General features: G+C 36.5%; 1 protein-coding gene across 2 annotated transcripts; it reads right to left on the minus strand.

The window, feature by feature from the left end:
* Positions 1 to 3,444: 3,444 nt before the first annotated feature.
* On the minus strand, positions 3,445 to 15,704 carry KBTBD8 (kelch repeat and BTB domain containing 8). 2 transcript variants are annotated; one of them, XM_053600538.1, is made up of 4 exons: positions 15,625 to 15,689; positions 14,826 to 15,036; positions 9,181 to 10,295; positions 3,445 to 6,720 (listed from the first exon to the last, which is right to left on the minus strand). In XM_053600538.1, exons 1-4 carry the CDS (start codon positions 15,638 to 15,640, stop codon positions 6,257 to 6,259), a joined length of 1,806 nt encoding a protein of 601 aa, XP_053456513.1. In that variant the 5' UTR covers positions 15,641 to 15,689; the 3' UTR covers positions 3,445 to 6,256. The 2 variants fall into 2 exon arrangements, with proteins under 2 accessions (XP_053456513.1, XP_053456514.1); XM_053600539.1 differs by lacking the exon at positions 14,826 to 15,036 and having other exon boundaries at positions 15,625 to 15,704.
* Between the last annotated feature and the right edge of the window lie 5,952 nt (positions 15,705 to 21,656).

The following is a 21,656-nucleotide window of genomic DNA, read 5'->3' on the forward strand; positions in this document are numbered from 1 at the left end:
TATTCAGGCTGGTCTCAACCTCCTGAGCTCAAGCAGTCAACCCACCTAAGCCTTCCAGAGTGCTAGGATTACAGGTGTGAGCCAACACGCCCGCCATAATGTCTTATTTTTTAAACATCAATTTATCTAAAGGGATAACAGTGTAAAGTAATAACAATAAACTGAACAATTCTAGCAAAGGATAAGGTAAAATAATGACAGCAATGCCATAAGGTGTGAGAGGGAAGAATTAGGAACTCTGTTACAAGGTACCTGCGGTATTCATGAAGCAGTATAGTCTCAGTTCCCTGCATTATTTAAAGGTGAACTTAGTTTTAAAACATATGTTATAAATCTAAGGCAACCACTGAGAACAATTTAAAGTAAAATTTGTAATCTAAAAAGAAAATCCTAAGCCTTCCATCCAACTAAACAGACCCCGTTTTAGCAAAAGGGATCCCATGAAACCTGAAAAACTGAATTCCTGGCCATGACGGGGATGGGAGGTAAGACATGCCTTGTTCTACCCTCTCCCTTGTGGGGTTTATACACAGCACCTTGACCAGCATTAATGCTAAAATAGAGACTATAAAACAGATTCTGTAGCAAATAAGATACCAAATTATAAGCAAGAGGTAAGGCCATTTCAAGACATCAATTTGCTTATCAGGTCACTATGAGTCAGTACACTGTGGCTTGCTCTGTGATTAACAGATTTACTTACCTGAAATATTCCTTTTTACTGACTCCAAGCTTTTAGAGAAAGCATTATTCTTTTAACCAATTGCAAATTAAATAATCTCTGCATCTACCTATAACTTGTAAGCTCCAACTTCAAGATAGCCTGCCTTTTCCAATGTAAATCTTCTGTGTATTAACTTACCTTGCCCGTAACACCTGCATCCCTGAAATGTAGAAAACTGAACTGTAACCTGACTGCCTCAGGTGCACTTTGTCAGGACTCCTTGAAACTGGTTCCTTGGGCTATATGCATACATATTATTGGTTCAGGACGAACTTTTAAAAATATTTTCCAGAGTTTGGTTTTTCTGTTTAACAAACAGAAAAATTGCTGTGCTAAGAGGAGATAAAATAGAATCATATAACATCCTCAATTAAAGCCAGGGAAAGAAAGAAAATAAGTGAAAAAAAGAAACAACAATGGCAACAAATAGAAAACAGTAACAAATACACATGGTAGATATTAACCCATCTATAGATTAATAGTCACTTTAAATGCAATGCTGATCTAAATATACCAATTAAAAGAGATTCTCAGTGGATATAAAAATAAGTCAATTATTAGTTGTCTACAAAAAACCAACTTTAAGTATAAAGGCTAAGAAAGGTTAAAAGAAAAGGGGTAGGGAAAGATATATCAAGCTAACATTGATTAAAATAAGGTTTGAGTGGCTATATTAATTGCAGACAGGGAAAACTTCAGAACAAGAGGGATTATCAGGAATAAAGAAACGCATTGCATAATTATGAAAGGGTACATTCTCTAAGAAGACACAATAAATAATTTTGTACTAAAAAAGTGAAAATAACATATCAAAATTTGTGGTATGCTATAACAGCAGTACATAGAGGAAAATTTATAGCATTAAATGCATATATTAGAAAAAGAAGGAAGACCTAAAATCAATAACCTAGACTACTGCCTTAATTACAGAAAGAAGAACAATTAAAGCTTAAAGCAACTAAAAGACAATAAAAATTCGAGCAGAAATCAATGCAATTGAAAACGCTAAACAATAGAGAAAACTCACTACAACTAAAACCTCATTCTTTGAAAAGACCAATAAAATTGATAAGTCATTAGCCAGGTTAACCAAGATAAAAAATAAGACACAAATTACCGACATGGTAATGAAAGAGCTTTAATCACTACAGAATCCTATGGACATACAGGATTCAAGAATACAAAAGGATGATTACCAACAACTCTATGTCCACAAATTTGATAATGTAGATGAACTGAGCAAATCTTTTGAAACACACAAACTCTACATGAAGAGAAATATATAATCTGATTATCCCAGTATCTATTAAAGAAGTTGAATTAATAATTAGTAAAAATAACCTTCTAAAAGAAGTTGAACTAATTATTAGTAAAAATAACCTTCTAAAATAAAGCTCCAGGACCAAATGATTTAACCTGTAAATTCTACTATATATTTAAGGTATAAATTATATCAATTTCCCATAATCTCTTCCAGAAACTTACCTGAGGGACAGAACTCATTACAGTGACTTATTACTATAGTATAATAAGATAGTGATGGGGCAATATAGGAGAGGCAACAAAGGAATTTTTCTACCTGATCTACTTCCTGGTTGACAATCACAGCTATAAATTACAGTAGATGTTTTCAGTAAGTGTTAGAGAAAAAGTGGAACTCTAAAAAGGTCACTATTAAACACAAAATATAGAGCATCCACCTTTTCTGTCAGTTTTGCTTGGAACCAATTTAACACAAACGAGGTGAAAGTGGAAATCTCGGTTCTAATTCCAGGTGAGCCCTTTATTAGTTAGATAACCTTCAGCAATTCACTTGGTCTTTGGGTTTCCTCTCTGATAAAATAGAGATGATAGTATACTATTCCTACCACTTCTCAAGATGGTCTAAGATTTAACTGAAAATTCATTTTCTTCCTACAAAAATGTATTTGAGTACCTACTGTGTGCCAGGTACTGATCTAAAGTGCTACGGTGAATAAAAAAATTCCTGGCCTTCGTGGAGCTTGCATACCAATGGGGGAAAGACATATATGAAAAATTAAAGCAGGAAAAGGAGTGGTATAAGTGAGGGTGGAGTTGGAGGAAATTCACATTTTCACAAAAAGTAATCGAGGAAGCCCTGTGAAGTTAGGTGATGTTTTAATAAAGACTTAAATAATTAAAGTGAGTTGTCAGGGCTTCTTGGCAAGACACAGCAAGAGCAAAGGCCCTGATGCTCGAGGTTCTCAGCATGTTTAAGGAACAGCAAGATCCATATAGCTGAAATAGACTAAAGTAGGGGAATAGCAATGAAGTTTAAGAGAGGGGGTTGGGTTTAAGTATAGATCATGTAAGTAAGGAATTTGGCTCTCATACGAAGGGAGCTGGGAAGCCATTGGGGGGATTTGAGAAGAGGACCATGATCTGACTTACATTTAACAGGATCACTCTACTATGCAGGGACAAGAATAGATTACAAAGGATCAAAAGTGATTCCGATGAACTGGATATGAAATGTGTTAAGAGAGGAATCAAGGACAATAAAAAATATAAATGAGCTTGCTTTAGAATTTAAAGAACATTATATATAATACTAACTAGTTCATTTTCTACCATAGGGCAGATATTCAACAGATTAAAATCTCATTCCATTCTGTCAAGACCTGAGGTATTTCATAATTTTAAATAAATTTTAATTTTGCAAAACTCACTAGTCAGAAGTCACTTTATAACACTAGAAGTTTTCAATCAGAAAAGGTTTTATTATAAGAAACAATGACATCAGGTAAAAATGCAAAAAACTGTGCAATTATGGCAGAATGTTTAAAAAATCTATAATTTGCCCCCATAGGACTACAGTACTTACTACATACCTGAGCACTGAACATTGAATGCCATCTTAAACTGCTTTACATAAGAAATCTGATTCCTTGAAGATCACATTCACTTTTTCTCTGACCAATGAAATCACCTTGATGCTTAAGCATCAACTTTGTAGGATAACATAAAAAGATGGAAGATAATAATACAATTTCTACTTTCCTATAACACAGTTATACCAAGTCCAGTTTTCAATGTGTAAAAAAATACATAGGAAAGTGCTACATACATTCTTCAGATGCAAAAACAAGATTAAAGTAGGACTGGCATATGTTAGACCCATATTTTCATTGTGTAGTACTCACTGTGCCTTTTACTTACCATTTTGTCACACTACAAAAGTATACCTTAAATATCTAAACATAAACCCACACATATCACTAATCTTAGTTTTCTAAGACATCTTCTGATTCCATTTAAAAGTGGTAAAATATCCCAGCTATAGAATTTAAAAACAAATAGATCTTCATACAAAATTCAATATATATTCTACTACTATAACAAATCCTAAGCCTTGTTTTGACACGCTAAACTTAGAAGATCATACCTTCAGTATAAATGGTTATAGCAAAAGGATCAACTGTTGTGCAGATCAAAAGAATAAATCTACTATAGAATTAACCACAGTATGTTGTTCTCTTATATGTCATAGAGCACATGTAACTTGCTAACCCAAAGTTCTGTCATGTTTTCAAGTAATACATTTTTCTAAACATAGAAGATTGTCCAAAAGAGACAGGATATCTTATTAAACAAAGCTTTCAAAAATAAATTACATTGGTTGCTTGTGTTTTTTTCCTTCCTTCAGCAATGCAAAATTGTAAAGAATGACTTTAAAAAAATTGCAGAAATAACCCCCAAACAGCATTTTGATAAAGAAAAACAGTAAAAGATGAAGAAAAACTGGGAAGGGAAAAATAATTGCTTGACAAAGTTTATACACAGATTACAGATATATTATAAAGGCCAATAAGAAGAAACCACATATCTAGCTTTCTATAACTACATTTAAAATTTTTAATTCTATAAATGCTGTCCATTTTAACTTCTTTTACAGAAAACTTTCCCTCCTTGTAGAGTCTATGTAAAGCAGTATGGAAAGCTTCTGAAAAACGAGGTATGTGATGCAAAGAGGCAATGTTTTAAATTTGTTTCACAGTATCACATTACAATTTGTGCAAGATTTTTAAAATACAAACCATGCCAGTTTGCTTCTAAGTTAATAAAAAATGGTACTGATTGAGGACACACTCTGGGCTATACTTAAATCCTTTACCAATAATTCCAGGCTTAGTAAAAATAAGTTACTGATCTAAATATCTGCTTTAGATGTACAAATCAGTTTGCGGTGCCTTCATGTTAATATTCCTGTTAGAAATACACCAGTTAAATACCAAAAATGATTTTGTACCTATAAAGCTGTGGTTCTACTCATTCACTCTTTTCCTTCTCAATCCCCTTCAGCTAAAACAAGGATTTCAATGTAAGAGTATTCATCCCTCTTAAGTGCAAAAATGAAAAAAAAAGAGGTTTTAATTGTAATATGAAACTTAGACGCTATAAAATTACACCACTGCAGAAGTTCTGTGTTTCTGGAAAACAGAATTTTAAACGTAGGTGTAAAAGTTCACATTATGATCTGCACGGAAGAGAACCTCCCGCTGTACCGATAATAACTGGACAGGTAGGTGGAAAAAGAAGGGGGCAACAAATGGCCCATGTTAGTGCAAACTGGGTATAATGTTCCTACTATTCTAAGACTTAGTCCAGCTAGACCAATACCTGGCCATATCTTCCTATCACATAAGGAGAAAATCTTGTGAATCATATGAGTTTAACAAGTAAAATAGTATGGCCATGATTCTCACATACCAGTTTGAAAGACAGTCATTGGCTCAGACCACTTAAATCTCTCTATTCACATAAATTAGCTTAAACTAGCACCAGCCACCTATGGATTTGAGCACTTTTCCAGATTTTAAAAAATGAGACAGTGTTAGCACTTGAAAAAGTGATCAACAGAAAACTGCCACTTCAACACTTTAGCTTAACTTAAAGTTACATGGGAAATCTGAAAGACTAAAAGCTCTTTCTGAGACTAATTTGTTTCTCCTTCAATCTACTCTAATAACAGAACACATTTAAAATTCAGTACAGTTGAAAACAGTACACACACACAAAATATATATATATATATAAATATTAAGAATGAGGATCTAAGTTAGTGCTTCTGTGTGTTAGAGGTCATAGCTAAAGTAAAATCCTAGTGATATTGCCTCAGATTATTACCCGTATTTAAAATAAAAAGTCACATCAAACTAGTTTAAATGTCTCTACCCAATAATATTCTAACCGCTCTTCTAAGAGTACACAGTCATCTTGATTCATCTAGTGTCTCAATGACTATTTATCACAAAAATCTAGAATGGTGTGATTACTTTTATGCCAGAAAAAAAAAAAAAACGCTCATAATTGCACTTTGTTTGCCCTTTCTTAGTGAAATGATATGAAACATCACAAGGATGAAAGCAAATTCTTTCCTACACTGTAACCTTTAAGAGCACCCATTTCTTTGTACAAAACTCTCTCAGCTTTTTAAAATACTGACAACACTCCTTAGTATCATGAAACAAGTTTCCTAAGTGTGAGACACCAGTGATACACAAAAACTTGTTAGAGGACTTTCTGAAGACACTGAGGATAGAGTTTAGCTACAGCACATTCAAAATGCCGGCCAAGGTCCCAGAGCCGATCTGGGGTCTCATACACTTTCATCCATTGGTCAGCAATGTCATCATATTGGTAAAGGGAATTTTTCCTGCTGGTTCTGAAGACATGTTCTTCAACAGTAACTTGAGTAGCTCGAACAAATAAATGGAGTTTATTCTGGAAAAGTACCAGTTTAAGGTATGGGTTTATGGACTGTTCACATGGAAAATCCTTTTTACGAGTCCATTTATTTAGCTCAATATCATAGGCTTCTACAGTAAACATCCGCTGATGATTTCCACAGGTTCCAGCTATGTAGTAGATTGAGTCCTTGTATACAGCTGCTAAGCCTTGGATTCTAGGCACAGTCATGGGGGTTAAAAAACCCCAGTAGTCTTTTTGAGGCTCATAGAAGAGGAAAAATTCTCCTAAAAAAAAAGAAAACAAGAATATGTACATTTTCATGTTTGATTTTTGGCTATATGTGGTAATTCTAACCTCTGAAGACTAAAGAGCATAATTTTCTAAATAGTTCACATTTAAAATTTTTATTTTATAATCTCCAGACCTATATTAATGAGGCTACAATATACCACAAAACTTTTTTAATTCCATGATACAATATAACATGATTATAGTCAATCTAAATTGTGATGTTTATGGTGAGAAGGTATAAGGAGTTACTTTGAATTGATGGCAGAATAATAGTTAAGAGCTTGGTTCCATGTTCTATCCAATTTTGTATTACAGAAAATTTAATCAGCTCTAAAAAAGCATTGTTACTAGCTGGGCACAGTAGCTCATTCCTGTAATCCTAACACTGTAGAGGGAAGATTGCTTGAACTCAGGAGTTCGAGACCATCCTGAGCAGGACCAAGACCAATCTCTACTAAAAATAGAAAAATTATCCAGGTGTTATAGTAGTGCCTGCAGTCCCAGCTACTGGGGAGGCTGAAGCAGGAAGGTTGTTTGAGCCCAAGAGTTTGAGGCTGTAGTGAGCTATGAAGACACCACTGCACTCTACCCAGGACAATAGAATGAGACTCTGTCTCAAACAAAAAAAAATTATTACTAATGTTCAGCTAATACAACCAAATGCCACCATAAATTTGTGTTCTTTTTAATTAGAAGATAGCATATGGGATTGTTTCAGATGTATGTTTAAGCCAAGGATGTGCTTATTTGAGTGTTGCTGTAAGCCAAAGACAAGTATTCGACATGAGAAAACACAGCTTTAACAAAATAGAAAGCATACATAGTGTATAGCATGGACTTTAAGTCAACTTCTATTCTAATTGGACAATAAAAAAATATGCTGAGTCAGAATGCCAATATGATAATGTTAGGAAGAAGTAGTGAAGGTGGGTACAGTGGTTCACACCTGTAATCCTAGCACTCTGAGAGGCCGAGACAGGTGGATCACCTGAGATCATGAGTTTCAGACCAGCCTGAGTCAGAGTGAGACCCTGTCTCTAAAAATAGCCAGGCATTGTGGCAGGCACCTGTAGTCCCAGCTACTTGGGAGGCTGAGGCAAGAGAATCACTTGAGCCCAAGAGTGTGAAGTTGCTGTGAGCTATGATGCCATAGCACTCTACCGAAGGCAACAAAGTGAGACTCTCTCTCAAAAAAAAGGAAGGAAGTAGTAAAGATATTTAAGAATTTTCTAATTTATAACATTTGTATAAAATCTTCGTAATAAAAATCTGATCCCTTTTTGGGTAGGTTAAATTATACTTCAATAGCCACAGATTTTTAAAAAATTAGTTCAACATAAGCTTCCAATTATACACATCAGATTTATTGATGTAAAGAGGTTTTGTTTAGATTAGGAATTCCTGATTCTAAGTTGAGCTTCCTCTTGAAAATTGTTCGGAACTAGATTTACTATTTACTACAAATTCAACTGCCAACTTAATACTAGTGACACTTTACCTTCAAATTTACTTAAAATAGTTTGTTGAGCTCCTAGATTTACTTCCACATCATCTGCCCTTCTTCATTAACTTGTAACAGGATTCTTGATAAAGACAGGAATCCAAACTTTCTGATGTGTGCTACATCTCTACAGATTTCTTTTAGAATATATGACACACAAAAATGTTGATTTTTAAAATCCAAAGTCCTCTTTAATAAATTAAAACCAATGACAAGCAATTAAGAAAAGCCTCAGGGCCTCAGATTCCTCTGACATAAAATATAATATTGGATTAAATGCTGTACATTCCAGCCCTGAAATTGTATCAGTTCACTGCTCTTTTGCTTTAGTGTTTGCATTATTATACAAACTTTACATTCCAAATTGGGAGTCTTATAATTAATTCTACTACTATCGAGCCAGTAAAACACACACGCACAGCTTCATGATACTGGATAAATATACGTTTCTTCTTCTTCTTCTTCTTTTTTTTTTTTTTTTGAGAAAGGGTCTTTCTCTGTTGCCCAGGCCAGAGTGCCATGGCCTCAGTACAGCCTTGAACTCCTGGGCTCAAGGGAGCTTCCTGCCTCAGCTTCCCAAGTAGTACTACAAGTTCTACAAGTAGTACTACAAGTTCTACAAGTACACACTACCTCTCCCAGCTAATTTTTCTATTTTTTGTAGAGACAGGGTCTCACTTTTGCTCAGGTTGGTCTGGAACTTCTGACCTCAAGCAATCTCCCTGCCTTGGCCTCCCAGAGTACTAAAATTATAGAGGTGAGCCACACATGCCTGGCCCTTATTTTCTTTGTATATCCTTTGACAGAATTGAGTATTCTAACAAATATTTTACTAAGGAAGCCAGTGGCATTTCTCAATTAACAGAAACTAACACCTGTTTCAGCATAATTAAGTAAAACATGAGTTAATGTGTTACCCTTCCCTGAAGAACTAAATCGCTTAGGCACGTACCCTGTAAAACATAGATCTTTTCTTTGTACTCCACAGCATTATGAAATTCCATTGCTACTGGCATTGCACAAACAGTCGTCCAACAATTCTCTCTACTGTCATAGCACTCCACAGATTTTAGTGAGTTTCTTCCATCACCTTCATAAACACGACCTCCAATTGCATACATTTTACCACAGCAATATACTAGTTTGCAGCCTATTCTGGCTCGAAGCAAAGACGGTTTGGGTAACCATCTGTTAGTGGAATGATCATACATCCAAAAATCATTTTCTGCCTTGTGGTCGATGGAGACCTCACTGCTGCTTGGCCTATATCCTCCTGCAATGTAAATGTCATTATCTGGTGATACAAGAATCCCAACTTCTCTCAAGTCATTTGGTGGTTTGCATAGTTTAAACACTCTTCCTGTGACAATATCTAGACAAGGCACTGTTTGCTTCTTTCCTGAGTGTTTGTGGGCAGCATCAAAACATATGATCATTTCAGAAGCAGTCATTCCAAGTCTCTGGGTACAGCCATTGGTGTTGGATGGTCCCTTTTCTACATAGCATTTGGCTATAGCCTGTGCAAACTGGGGTGGAATTTTCTCTATAAAGGTATCTTCCATCAGAGGAAAACGTATGCATTTGGCAAAAATTTCTGGAAGGTGCACTTCTCTTTCATTCTGTTCATGTTCAAACCACCTTATAATGCTTTCATAAACGTGCTCTTCTCGGTCTACATTTAAATCATCACTGTCTAGTATACTAATCAGTTGGTCTTTTGTCAACTGGAGAAACTCTTGTTCTTTGGTGACACACAGAAACTTTTTACGAATGTATTCCTTTGCTCGGTCTCCAAGTTCCTGATGACCATAATGATCAGCAAAGATAAAGACTCCAGTAGAATTCTGTGGGTCCAAATGACTGATCATATACTTAGCACATTGGTCTTGGATGGAAGGAATCTGGAAGATGCTAGCTGCAGTGAACAAGGCTTGAACATTGGCCTCTGTCAAAATAATTCTGGAGGTGTAGGCATAGTTCAATACTAAATCCATTGATTCAGCTTCAACACCGACTATTCGAACTTCTTTTTGAGTACTTTCTGTAAGGCCGCTAGTGAACATGGATCTAAGAAGGAAAGAATCATTAATATTATATGTGTGCTACAAATGAAAATTATTGTGGCAAATTTTTAGAAGTACAAAGTTCGCACCTTTTGTAACTGAGTACTTCCTAATACAGTTCCTGATTCTCTTAAGAGGGGTAAAAATTGAAATCTAGCGGAAGGATTTTTGGCTAATCTCAAAAACCATATTCTGTGGTTAGGCTACTTTGTGCCAACAATGAAAAAAGAAAAGAATACCTAAGTAAAGCAAACCAAAAGCGGACTTGGCATATTCCTTGTACCTTATTTTCCTTGGAGCCCTTTCCAGGTTTCTAGTCAAGTTACCTTCGGGACATAAGATTTTTTTTTTTTTTTTGAGACAAGAATCTCAAGCTGTCACCCTGGGTAGAGGGCTGTGGCACCACAGCTCACAGCAAGCTCCAACCCGAGGGCTCAAGCAGTCCTCTTGCCTCACTTTTTCTGTTTTCAGTAGAGATGGAGTCTTGCTTTTTGCTCTGGCTGGTCTTGAACCTGTGAGCTCAAGCTATCCACCCACCTCAGCCTCCCAGGGTGCTAGGATTACAGGTGTGAGCCTCTGCACCGCCGGAACATAAGATCTTAAATCATCATGCCAATCAAAAAGTTAAAGAATCCCAGGTGGGCATGGTAACTCATACCTATAATCCTAATACTTTGGGAGGCTTGGAGTCAGGAGTTTGAGACCAGTCTGACAAAAAGCAAGACCCCCATTTCTACAAAAAATAGAAAAATTGGCTGGGCATTGGTAGTAAGTATCTGTAGTCCCAGGTATTCTCAGGAGGCTGAGGCAGGAGGACTGCCTGAGCCCAGGCATTCAGGATTGTGGTTAGCTATGATGACACCACCATAATCGTACTCTAACCAGATGACAAAACAAGACTGTGTTTAGAAATTAAAATTAAAATAAATAAAGGAACACCTATAAAGGTGTCAACATGATACATTAGCATAGAAAAAGACAAGAAATAGTCTAATAAAACTTCTTGTATCCCAGTGAAAATTACAGGGCAACACGTGTCCAAAATGTTTCTTTAAAAATTTCATCTTAGTTTGGAGGTGGAACACAATTATAAGAAGGACTTTATGTAACAAATGCAATCATTGTAACCCATTCTTTGTACCCTCAATGAATCCCCAACAATTTAAAAAAAAAAAAATTCATCTTAGGAAAGCAAGATGTTCTTTAAAAGTATATATTCTCTACTTATGCCATTTAAAAACTATTATTTGTTAAATGTTTCTTTAATCATATAAGGAATATAAAGACTATTTACCCTTGGATATTTTAAAAATCTTTGCTTAAAAAAATTTCATTTTCTCTGTTAAAATTACTATATCTAGATATAAATAAAGATTATGATAGGGTAATATAAGGCCTCTTCTAAAGATAATTTAATAGTCAACTGATTCTTTGGAGATAATAGTTTTTAAAATGTCAAACTTTTGCCTCTAAGGTCAAGTTTTTTTTTTATTATTTAAATTAAAGTATCACCGCATAAGGGATTTTCTTTCTCTTTCTTTCTTTCTTTTTTTTTGTGAGACAGTCTCATTATGTCGCCCTCAGTAGTTCTATGGCATCGCAGCTCACAGCAATCTCAAACTCCTGAGCTTAAGCAATTCTCTCGCCTCGGCCTCCTGAGTAGCTGGGACTACAGGTACCTGCCACAACGCCTGGCTATTTTTTGGCTGCAGTTGTCATTGTTGTTTAGCAGGCCCTGGCAGGGCTCGAACCCGCCAGCTTGGATATATGTAGCTGGAGCCCTACTCACTGTGCTATGAGTGCTGAGCCATAAGGGAATTTCTTGACCAAAACATTAAGTAGGCAAAACCTGGCTCTTTATTTAAGTATATTAGTCATTTACAAACATCATTTGCCTTTCTTTTCTCACCTTTAAGGTTTCATTCTAGACTACTCTTAAAATTAAATATAAAAATCAAATCAAAAGCTCTTTTTAAAGCCTTTTGAGGAAATTCGGGGTATGTGCTATTTATCTTTATTCTCAAGGTCTAGGTGCTTAACAGATGTTTGTTGAAGAAACTGACCTAACATTGGTGATAAAAGTTGATTATTCTCATCCAGACCCTTCCATTTTTAAGTGCTATTTTGGAAAATAACTTTAAATGACAAGAATTCCAGTAATTTTTGAAGTATCCATCAAATCCATGGACTTAATTTTAAAATGCAGTATGGGAAACACTGGAGGTACAAGGACTCAGCCTGCTGCCCAGGTTAATCACTTTTGAGTCCTATTTTTACTTCTATAATGTAAATTTTAATATCACAAAGGCTTTTTTGATGACTAAAAACTAGACGTTCTTATGGAGGAGTTGGTTTTCAATTCAGGTGCTGAAAGACTCACCTATACAGCTACCAAATAAGAAGAAAAATAAAGCCCTTCATTAGGGAGAGATTAACTCCCAAAGGAGAACATTACCACCTATCCTTTATCATGGGAACCACTGCTGACTTGAATAGGCTTGTCTCACACACAAAAGCAGTCTGACACTTGATGAGTGTTCCTCTGTTCTAATAAGTTCTTCATGCAAATTCAATACAAAGCAGAAGCACATCCTCATACAAAATCCACAGTAGCAAAACATTCCTAATAATACAAATTTTAATTCTGATTAATCACTAGGATCGTAAAAAAAGCCATGCCAGCTGGCCAGCTATTCTTATTCTTCTACCAGTGATGCAAGACTTAGAAATTATTAAGTATGACTCTTTAGATCCCACATAAGGAGTGGCACTGGTGCTGAGAAACTTTTGTAGACATACCTCTAACACGAGATAAAAATCTAATCCTTAAATTTTCTAGTAAAATTTCTTTCTTTGAAAGCATAAATCTTATGCTTACCTAGTTTTTTAAGTTTTTTTAAAATCTTTGGGAATTAACAAATTAATAAATTATTAATGTCATAAGAAAATTAAAGAATTTAAGATTTTAAGGAATTAAGGAAATTAATAATCTATTGTGGCACACTTCTTTTAATTTGTCTAGGTTTTCAAAACTAATCTTCAGATGATATTTAAGTCAAATAATCCAGAGTACAAAATTTCTGTAAGATATAGACATTTTCACACTGAAGTTCTAATTTTTTTAACTGATTTTTACTAATCAAATCTAACATACAATAAAAATTTTTTGAAATGAACTTTAAAAAGGATCCACCCTTGTTCCTTAAGAGTTACACAGTGATTAAGAAGCCTGACTCAAGAATCAAATCCAGCCTTTATCATTTACTAGTTAAATGGTTTAGGCAGGTTATTTAACCTCACTGAGTTTCAGTTTCTTCACATGCAAAATGAAAAAAGTGTACAAAGATTAATTTCACATCTTCTGCATATATGACTTTCATCTTTTTTTTTCCCCCAGCTCACTGTTCTGTGATGATTAATATTTGGTAGTCCAACAGCCTACCAAAGGCAAATCTAAACTGTTACAACACCAGTCTGAAGTAACTATATTTAACCCAGTCTTCTGAGAAAGAGGAACCATAAACTACTGCCTACAACTATGTGTCTTATAAAGGTAAGGACCTTCAAAAGGAAAAAACACATTTAGAGTGTGATTGAGAAGATGATTTTACTGTCACTCTGCACCACTTCTGAATATTCAAAGACTTAGAAAAGTGTGCACTTGACACAAAAGAAGAAGTTAAACTCAGGCAGGAAACTTGCTTTTTCCATTAATCTTTTCCTAAAGTGGTCCAGACCCAAGTTTTAAAATGTTACTTTTCAAACTTTATAATAAACAAGAATTAATGTAAAGAAAATAAAAGCTTCTCTTAAAAATACTTTTGGAAATCTTAGAAATCATTAGTTTGGGGTCTAAGGAACATGTTACTAGTTAAAAGGTTTAGGCAGGTTATTTAACCTCACTGAGTTTCATTTTTATCATCCCATTGCTTTTACTCCCATAGGATTAAAACCATCTATTGAATGGTAATTTGTTTTCAAAAGAACCAGCTACTATGTCTTAAATTCTAAAAAAGTTACATGCACTAAAAAAATATGCATCATGGATAATTTTTTGGAACCAATTCTAGATCAGCACCATCCAATAAAACTTTCAATGATGGCAATGCTGTGTATCTGTGCTGCCCAATATGGCAGCCACTAGGCATGTCGTTACTGAGCCCTTGAAATGTGTTTGATGTAACTGAGGAACTAAATATTTATTTAATTATACATAATTGAAGTTTAAGTAGCCACATGTGGCTAATAGCTGCACATGTCTAGATTTTCTGGTCATTTACCTCAGGTCCACTAACATAGGTCCACTAACTTAAACATAGGTCCACTAACTTAAAAATCCATCATCTAAATTCTAGATTAATCTCTCAAGTTAAAAACAAGAGCTTTATAAGATTGGGCCTATTACCTATTCTCAGAAAAAAACTCATTGGTTTCATTTCATTATTGCATCTCAGTGTAATGATTAAGTGGGCAATACTAAAGGGGAAAGGGAGTTCTGTGTAAACATCAATATTAGTTTCTACCATCATCATACCTGAAGTAAGGGCTGATTGCAGCAAGAACGTTTCTATGACAGGAAAATGTTTTCCCGTGATCCACTTCCACTACAATGTCTGTCAACTGTCCTTCATCGTACATTGTTTTGAGTTGCTTAAGAATACTGCAAGCATGTAAGGGGTCCATGGCATCGTTGGCTGTGTCTGAAGACGGAATCCCATTCGGTGTAGGGGAAGACTTACTTAAATCTAGGAGGAGAAAAATCGTACAACCACAAGTTCCGAGCCAGCTACGGCGTCACGGATCTAGGATTCCCCACTCGCACCCCAAAATAAACATGCGTATATACGCACCACCTCATGGCACCGTGAGGCTAGGACCTGGGAGTCCTGAGAGCTAGCGGCGAACAAGTTCAAAGGCTACACTGCTCCTACGGGACCCGGACGAGCTCGGTGCCCCACGCTCGCGGAGGGAACGTGCTAGCAGAATAGGCGACGTGCCTGCGGGGACTCCGCGGAGAGCCGGCACGTCCCAGCCGAGAGCGAAGGGCAGGAGCCTCACGAGGGAAGCTTGACGGATGGCGGCCGCCGGTGATCCTGTCAACCGCTTCCCAAACGGGTTGGAGAGAGGGCGGGTACCCAGCCTCCCCATCCCTGTCCAGCCAGACCACCCACCGTCCTCCGCACCATTCATCCTGCCTTCCCTCGACTCCCCTCTACCTCTCCATCCTTCTCTCCGGCTCCTCATCGCTACCTCTTCAGCTCACAACCTGTGCCTAGCCCCGACCCACCTTCTCCCTCCTCCCTCCACAACGCCCTAGCCAGCACACTACCCACCTGCCGACGCGGCCATGTCTCTGTGGGGCCCCGGCTCCAGCTATTTAAAGAGGAAATGTCATTTCGCCTCTCCAGCTCCCGGGTTCCGGCTCTTCTAAGCTTCCCCTAGCCAATGGGGTGGCCTGTGCATTCGGCTCCGCCCCCCAGCCTTGGAACTCTTGGTAGTGATTGGCCAGAACTCGAGCATATGCGCGTCGGGAAATGTAGTCTTATTGCCCCCATTCCCGCGTGGTCCGTGTCGTGCGGGGAACCACGCCGGGGTTCCTATTGGCTGTTTCAAACGGAGGTGGAGAGTAGAGAGCCGGCCAGCCTGTGGCTGTGGGGCGCGCAGTGCCTGCTGGGAGAGGTAGTCTTCTGGCGCAGGAGAGCTGTCATTCTGAGAGGCTGCGGTAGGGAAAGCTCTTCAAGTGCGAATTTCCCCATTTTAGGCCTCTCTCCTGGCCCCTGGCTCATTTTTTCACCTTTTCCCTCATTCCCTAAACTTCCTGCCAATGACTAGCTTCCGATAGGAAATAAGGCTCTGCATGAGGGCTGGGAAACAAGAAAAATTTGGAAATGGACACAAGGGCTGTTGTACAAAAATGCAAAGGAAATCTGACACCCCACCCTGAAGAAAAATATCAGAAGGCCCAAAAGCAAGCTGTCTGGATGAATCAACTGTGGCACCCAATTGAAAAAGCATTGACTTGGCTGGGTCTTTGGCTTTCCACAGATTAACTGGGTCTGGTTATAGTGGCTGCTTTAACTCCCACTCATGCCTTGCTTTTCTAGCACACCCAGAGAACACCTGTTCCCACTTTTAAAATCATGTCAGCATTATAGAAGATTTAAGATACTTTCCTTCTTTGCTCCTGGGAAATGGAGGGTTTACATAATACTAAGTAATATGGGATTTCCTTTGTAGAAATGTTGGAGATTGTGTCTTCACTTTGTTGATTGTTTCCTTTGCTGGGCAAAACCTTTTTATCATGATGTATTCAAGTGCCTCAAATCTGCACCCAGGGACAATTACTGAAGTCTTGACTCTTTTACTCACTCTATGTGAGACCTTATACTTTCAGCTCTGCAGATCTCAGCACTGTGATCCTTTACTTGTAATATGTGAATAATAATCCATATTCTTTCTGCTTTATAGACTGCAAGCCTTTTGAAAGAAAACCAAAACTTTACTCTTTTTTTTTTTTTTTTTTTTTTTGCAGTTTTTGGCTGGGGCTGAACCCACCACCTCCGGCATATGAGGCTGGCACCTTACCCCTTTGAGCCACAGGCACTGCCCTAAAACTTTACTCTTAAGTAGTTTTGATTTACTCATCTGTGTTTCTAACATCTAATAGGGTGTGTATAATAGATGCTTAATATTTTAAAGATAGATGTAAGGTGCAAATAAGCTATGACTGGGAATGATATTTCTAGAACTTTGAAATGTAAGGAAGTATAAGGAATGGAAATATAGTTAGTCCACGTATTTAACTTTTCTAACACCCAAAAGGTCAAATAGTTGAATAGTTGATTGATAAAGGATCTTGGCATTTCAATTGTGATTGAGAGAAAGGATTTTGAGAAACCAATTTGGGTCTGCTGAGAAATTTAGAGCTCAATCCTCTCAAATTCAGAAGTAGTGTTTCCTCCCAAGTGGAGTTTATGAACATCCATATGCATTTATAATTCTTCTTTATGAAAACCCTGACTGCACAGTTAAACATGGATGAAATTGATTTAACTTTTTTTGCTCATAACTGTAAATTTCTACTTTTCCATTTTTTGTAAGTTTAATGCTGTTGCTTTTTAGTTTATTAAAATAGTGGGTTTTTTAAAATTACAGTACTGATAGTAAGAAAACAAATGGCCTCAATCCTTAGGTTGTCAGATTTAGCAAATGACTAATACAGCAGATGTTAACATAGGGCATGAATTATTTGAGGCATACTTAAACTAAAATATCATTTGTTGTTCTGTATTTTATCTGGCAACCTTTGTGTGTGTGTGTGTGTGTGTGTGTGTGTGTGGTGTTTTGCGACACAATCTTACTCTATTTCCCCAGGCTAGAGTGTCATGGCATCATAGCTCACAGCAACCTCAAACTCTTGGGCTCAAGTGATCCTCTTGCTTCAGCTTCCCAAGTATCTGGGACTACAAGTGCCCACCACAACACCTGATTGTTTTTAGGGACAAGGTCTTATTCTTGCTCAGGCTGGTCTCCAGCTGCTGAACTCAAGCAATCCACCTACCTAGGTCTCCCAGACTGCTAGGATTATAGGTGTGAGTCACCCCACATGGCTACTGGCAACCTTTTAAAACCCGTTAAAATAGGGGGGGTTTGTTTGTGTTTGTTTCGTAGCCACCTATCTACTTAAGCCTTAAGAAATGTAATCAATTTTCTTTTCCATTCAATTGCCGAGTAATTAACAAAAACTTGGCAATATTATTGATTAATTAAAAAGACAATTTTCTAATTCCTTGACCCACAGAGATTTCTAAATTGGAAGTATAGCAAAATACAAAAGAAAAAGCAATCTAAATAGGAATAGGAAAAAGAAAGATTTATAATAGCAAAGTTGCCATTTCTCAGACACTATAAATAGACTCCATTCTACTGGAAAGATGGCATTACATAGTAAAGTGTAGGATCTCAAAAGTGAAACAGTATGACAATTATTTTTGCTCAAGGAAGATTCCTTTACAGGGCTGATACTTAATAGCCAAAAGTTACAGTTTTGTTTTCAAATTTCTGTCATCTGAAATTTAGTAAGAACCTACTAAACCTACTGCCAATCTGGAAAGGCAGCAACAAAGATAAACCAGTTTTCTTCTTAATACACTGAGAAGCATATTACAATGTTGGCATACATTTACAGCTTAAAGTAAAATTTGTCAAGGATAGAAATTGAAAAAGCAAACCAAAATATTTGAAGGGCCTATATTTAGTTCAAATTAGACATTTAGAAATTTATAAGATATTTTTACCTAGCAACCACAAAGAGGATTGCTATACCTATTGCTGTTTGAGAGAAGAAAAGTCTTTTTTTTGAGACAGAGTCTCACTATGTTGCTCTCAGTAGAGTGCCGTGGCAGCACGGCTCTCAGCAACCTCAAACTCTTGGGCTTAAGTGATTCTCTTCCCTCAGCCTCCCAAGTAGCTGGGACTATAAGCACCTGCTACAACACCAGGCTATTTTTTTGTTGTAGTTGTCACTGTTCTTTGGCAGGCCAAAGTTCAAACCCACCAGCCCCAGTGTATGTGGCTGGCACCCTAGCCACTGAGGTACAGGTGCCGAAGCAAAAGAAAAGTCTTAACATTTAAATTCTAGCAAAGATGAAGATAATGAAAGCAAATTTGGAAAATGTGAAAATTGTGGTCTCCTCATTTTATTCTGCTCCCCCTTCAAGAGAGTGACTTTTTAGTGATTACCAGCTGTACCCAGGGGTCAATAATAATCCCACGCAACGCAAGAATGATAGCAACTCTGACAAAGAAGATGTAAAAGAAAATAAAACTTCACTTCTGTAAATCGATTTTGCAGTTTTCCAATTTCCCTATTCAGCACTGGTTGAGACTGAAATTGACCAGAGCTATATAAAATGAAAATAAAGAGAAAATACTTGAGACTCTTACCTTTTAACAAATCACATCCCAATATATTTATCCTTCTCAGCCTACAACTACAACCTTGTTGATATCTTCAATGTGACATTTTTTCTTGATAAAAACTTTTGCATTGGCTATATTAATGCCTAGAATCACAAAAAAGTGATTATTCAATATAAATTTAATATAGTATCAGATACATCAACAGATTTGTTTTAATTCCTAGAAACTTGTATATTCCCTATGATTTAGTTTATTTTAAGTGCAAAACTCTAAATATTAACATCAGGCTTACTGATTGGGCATTGCTGGGCTTAGTTCTATTTTTTTTTCTTTGAGGCGATATGAAGATTCAGCATGGTAATAACTAGAAGATTGCAGTCATAAATCACTGAATTTGATCATACAAGGGATATTAAAACACATTAATTAAAGTATTTTGAATTAGCATATACATGAAAAAAAGACAAACTAATGGCAGTGAAATTCAATTCCTCAAAAATATTTATTGTCCGCCCCCCCAATCTGCAATCTGGGAAGGCACCATGTGAAGCAATGTTTCAGGTACTAAACAAAATAGATAAATAGATGTTAGATAGTTGTAGAGATATGAGATTCCTAACTTCAAGGGCCTACAGTTTATCTGAAGGCAGCCTATAATTGGCATTAAATGAGTGTTTTAAGCAATTACTGTTAGGGTTTCAGAAGAGATAAGAGATGCTATTTAGCTGGTGTGGAATGTAAGCTGAACAGCCAAAGAGAGCACACCATGGAAATATTTGCAAAAGTAATGGAGTACTTTTTAACCTATTTGCTTTATCTTTCCTTGACTCAGAAGGTAAAGCATCCAGTTCAATATTGATGGGACTTGATTAAGAATTAAACAAGAAAAATGAATTATTGGCTATGTGTTACCTATTAATACTTTATTTCACTTTATTTTACATTTTAATTAAATTTTATAAGAACAATGTTACAAATGAGAAGACAAAATCTGGGTGAATTTTGATAATCTGCCCAGAGTCCTATAGAGGTCTTTGGCTCCAAAGTCAACTCTTTTTTGATTATAGTACATAAAAGTCTGGGAATAAAGCAGAATATTGAAAATGAGATGTGGTGAAATTTTCTCCTCATTAAACAAATAGTATCTGTTATGAAGGTATAGCATTATTGGTATAAGTTTGAGATAGTTTTATACCCCAAGAAATGAGGAGAAAAAGGAAAAGGTAGGTGGGGGGGTGAAGGTCACACTGTTAAACTGATTTGACTATGTCTGACCAAACTGATAATTTTACAGGTATAGTCATTTGCTACTTTTGTCTTTCTACTAAATAATCAAAAGGAATGGCTAAAATATATAGGTGTGTAATTAACCATTAATATTTATTAAGTTGCCTGTGTTTCACTATTCTGCAAGACTGAATTGTTGTACAATATTGAAGACCTTGAAGAGATTTACTCTACTGTTCTCTTATTTATTCAACAACATTCAAACTTAGAATAATTGTAAGAGCCAAAGCCACTGTCAAAATGTGAGATATCAGCACTCCTCTCTGAAGATTAGCTTATAACCCAAATGAAACTAACAGAATTAAACAATGAATGTTGATTATTTCAAACCCTGCTCATGATCTGATTTTTTTTTTTTTAAGCTCATGGAATCACTAAAAAGCCTAAATGGAAGGAAAATTAGTGGGCAGGAGTCTTCAGAGTATAGACTGAAATTCATGGAGAATGAGCATTAGATTATTTGGAAAGAAGTACCTTAAACACAGAAGAGAGAATATAAAAGATGAGCAGTTGATTGTACATAAATCCTCCACATAATCAAATATTTATAAACCAAACTTAGTGACATACTATAATAGTTTCAGGGTTATTTAATCTTTATATCAGGTGGTTCTACCACAGGGCTTTCTTCATCCCAGTGCTATTGACATTTGCCGCTAGACAATTCTCTGTCTGGGGGCTGTGCTCTGCATTGTCAGCTACTTAGCAGCATCCTTGTCCTCTGTCTACTAGATGCCAGTAGCACCCACTCCAAGAAGTAAAATGAAAATGTCCCAGACCATGTCCCCTGTGGAAAGTCTTCCTGGTTGGGAACCGCTGTTCTCCATGCACTCTCACCTGCTCTGTGCTCTTGTGTTGTGTGTTCTCCCACTTTGACAAAAGCTCCTTACAGTTTTCATAAACATACTAGGCTTATTATTCAAAACTATTTTGTTTATTTTCCTTTTAAATATCTGTTTCACAGAGTAGAGTTACACTCCTCAGTTCTTAAACAGTGTTATTTTTGATTAATAATGTCATGTCTTATACATACCATTGTCTATAATCCCCATTCTCTACTTCCATCCTCTTCCAACTTCAAATACAACCATTATAATGGGTTTGATGTGGATCCTATGGATCTGTTCTCATAAATTATGTGCTGATGTTTTATGTG

Source organism: Nycticebus coucang, chromosome 8 (assembly GCF_027406575.1).
Source record: "Nycticebus coucang isolate mNycCou1 chromosome 8, mNycCou1.pri, whole genome shotgun sequence".
Classification (NCBI taxonomy): Eukaryota; Metazoa; Chordata; class Mammalia; order Primates; family Lorisidae; genus Nycticebus; species Nycticebus coucang.

Excerpts from the sequence above, each read along its gene's own strand:
- KBTBD8 (XM_053600538.1), bottom strand. Across the intron at positions 10,296-14,825 it reads GCAATCAGCCCTTACTTCAG|ATCCATGTTCACTAGCGGCC; the intron begins GTATGATGATGG and ends TTTCCTTCTTAG. Across the intron at positions 6,721-9,180 it reads AAAGATCTATGTTTTACAGG|GAGAATTTTTCCTCTTCTAT; the intron begins GTACGTGCCTAA and ends CTTTTTTTTTAG.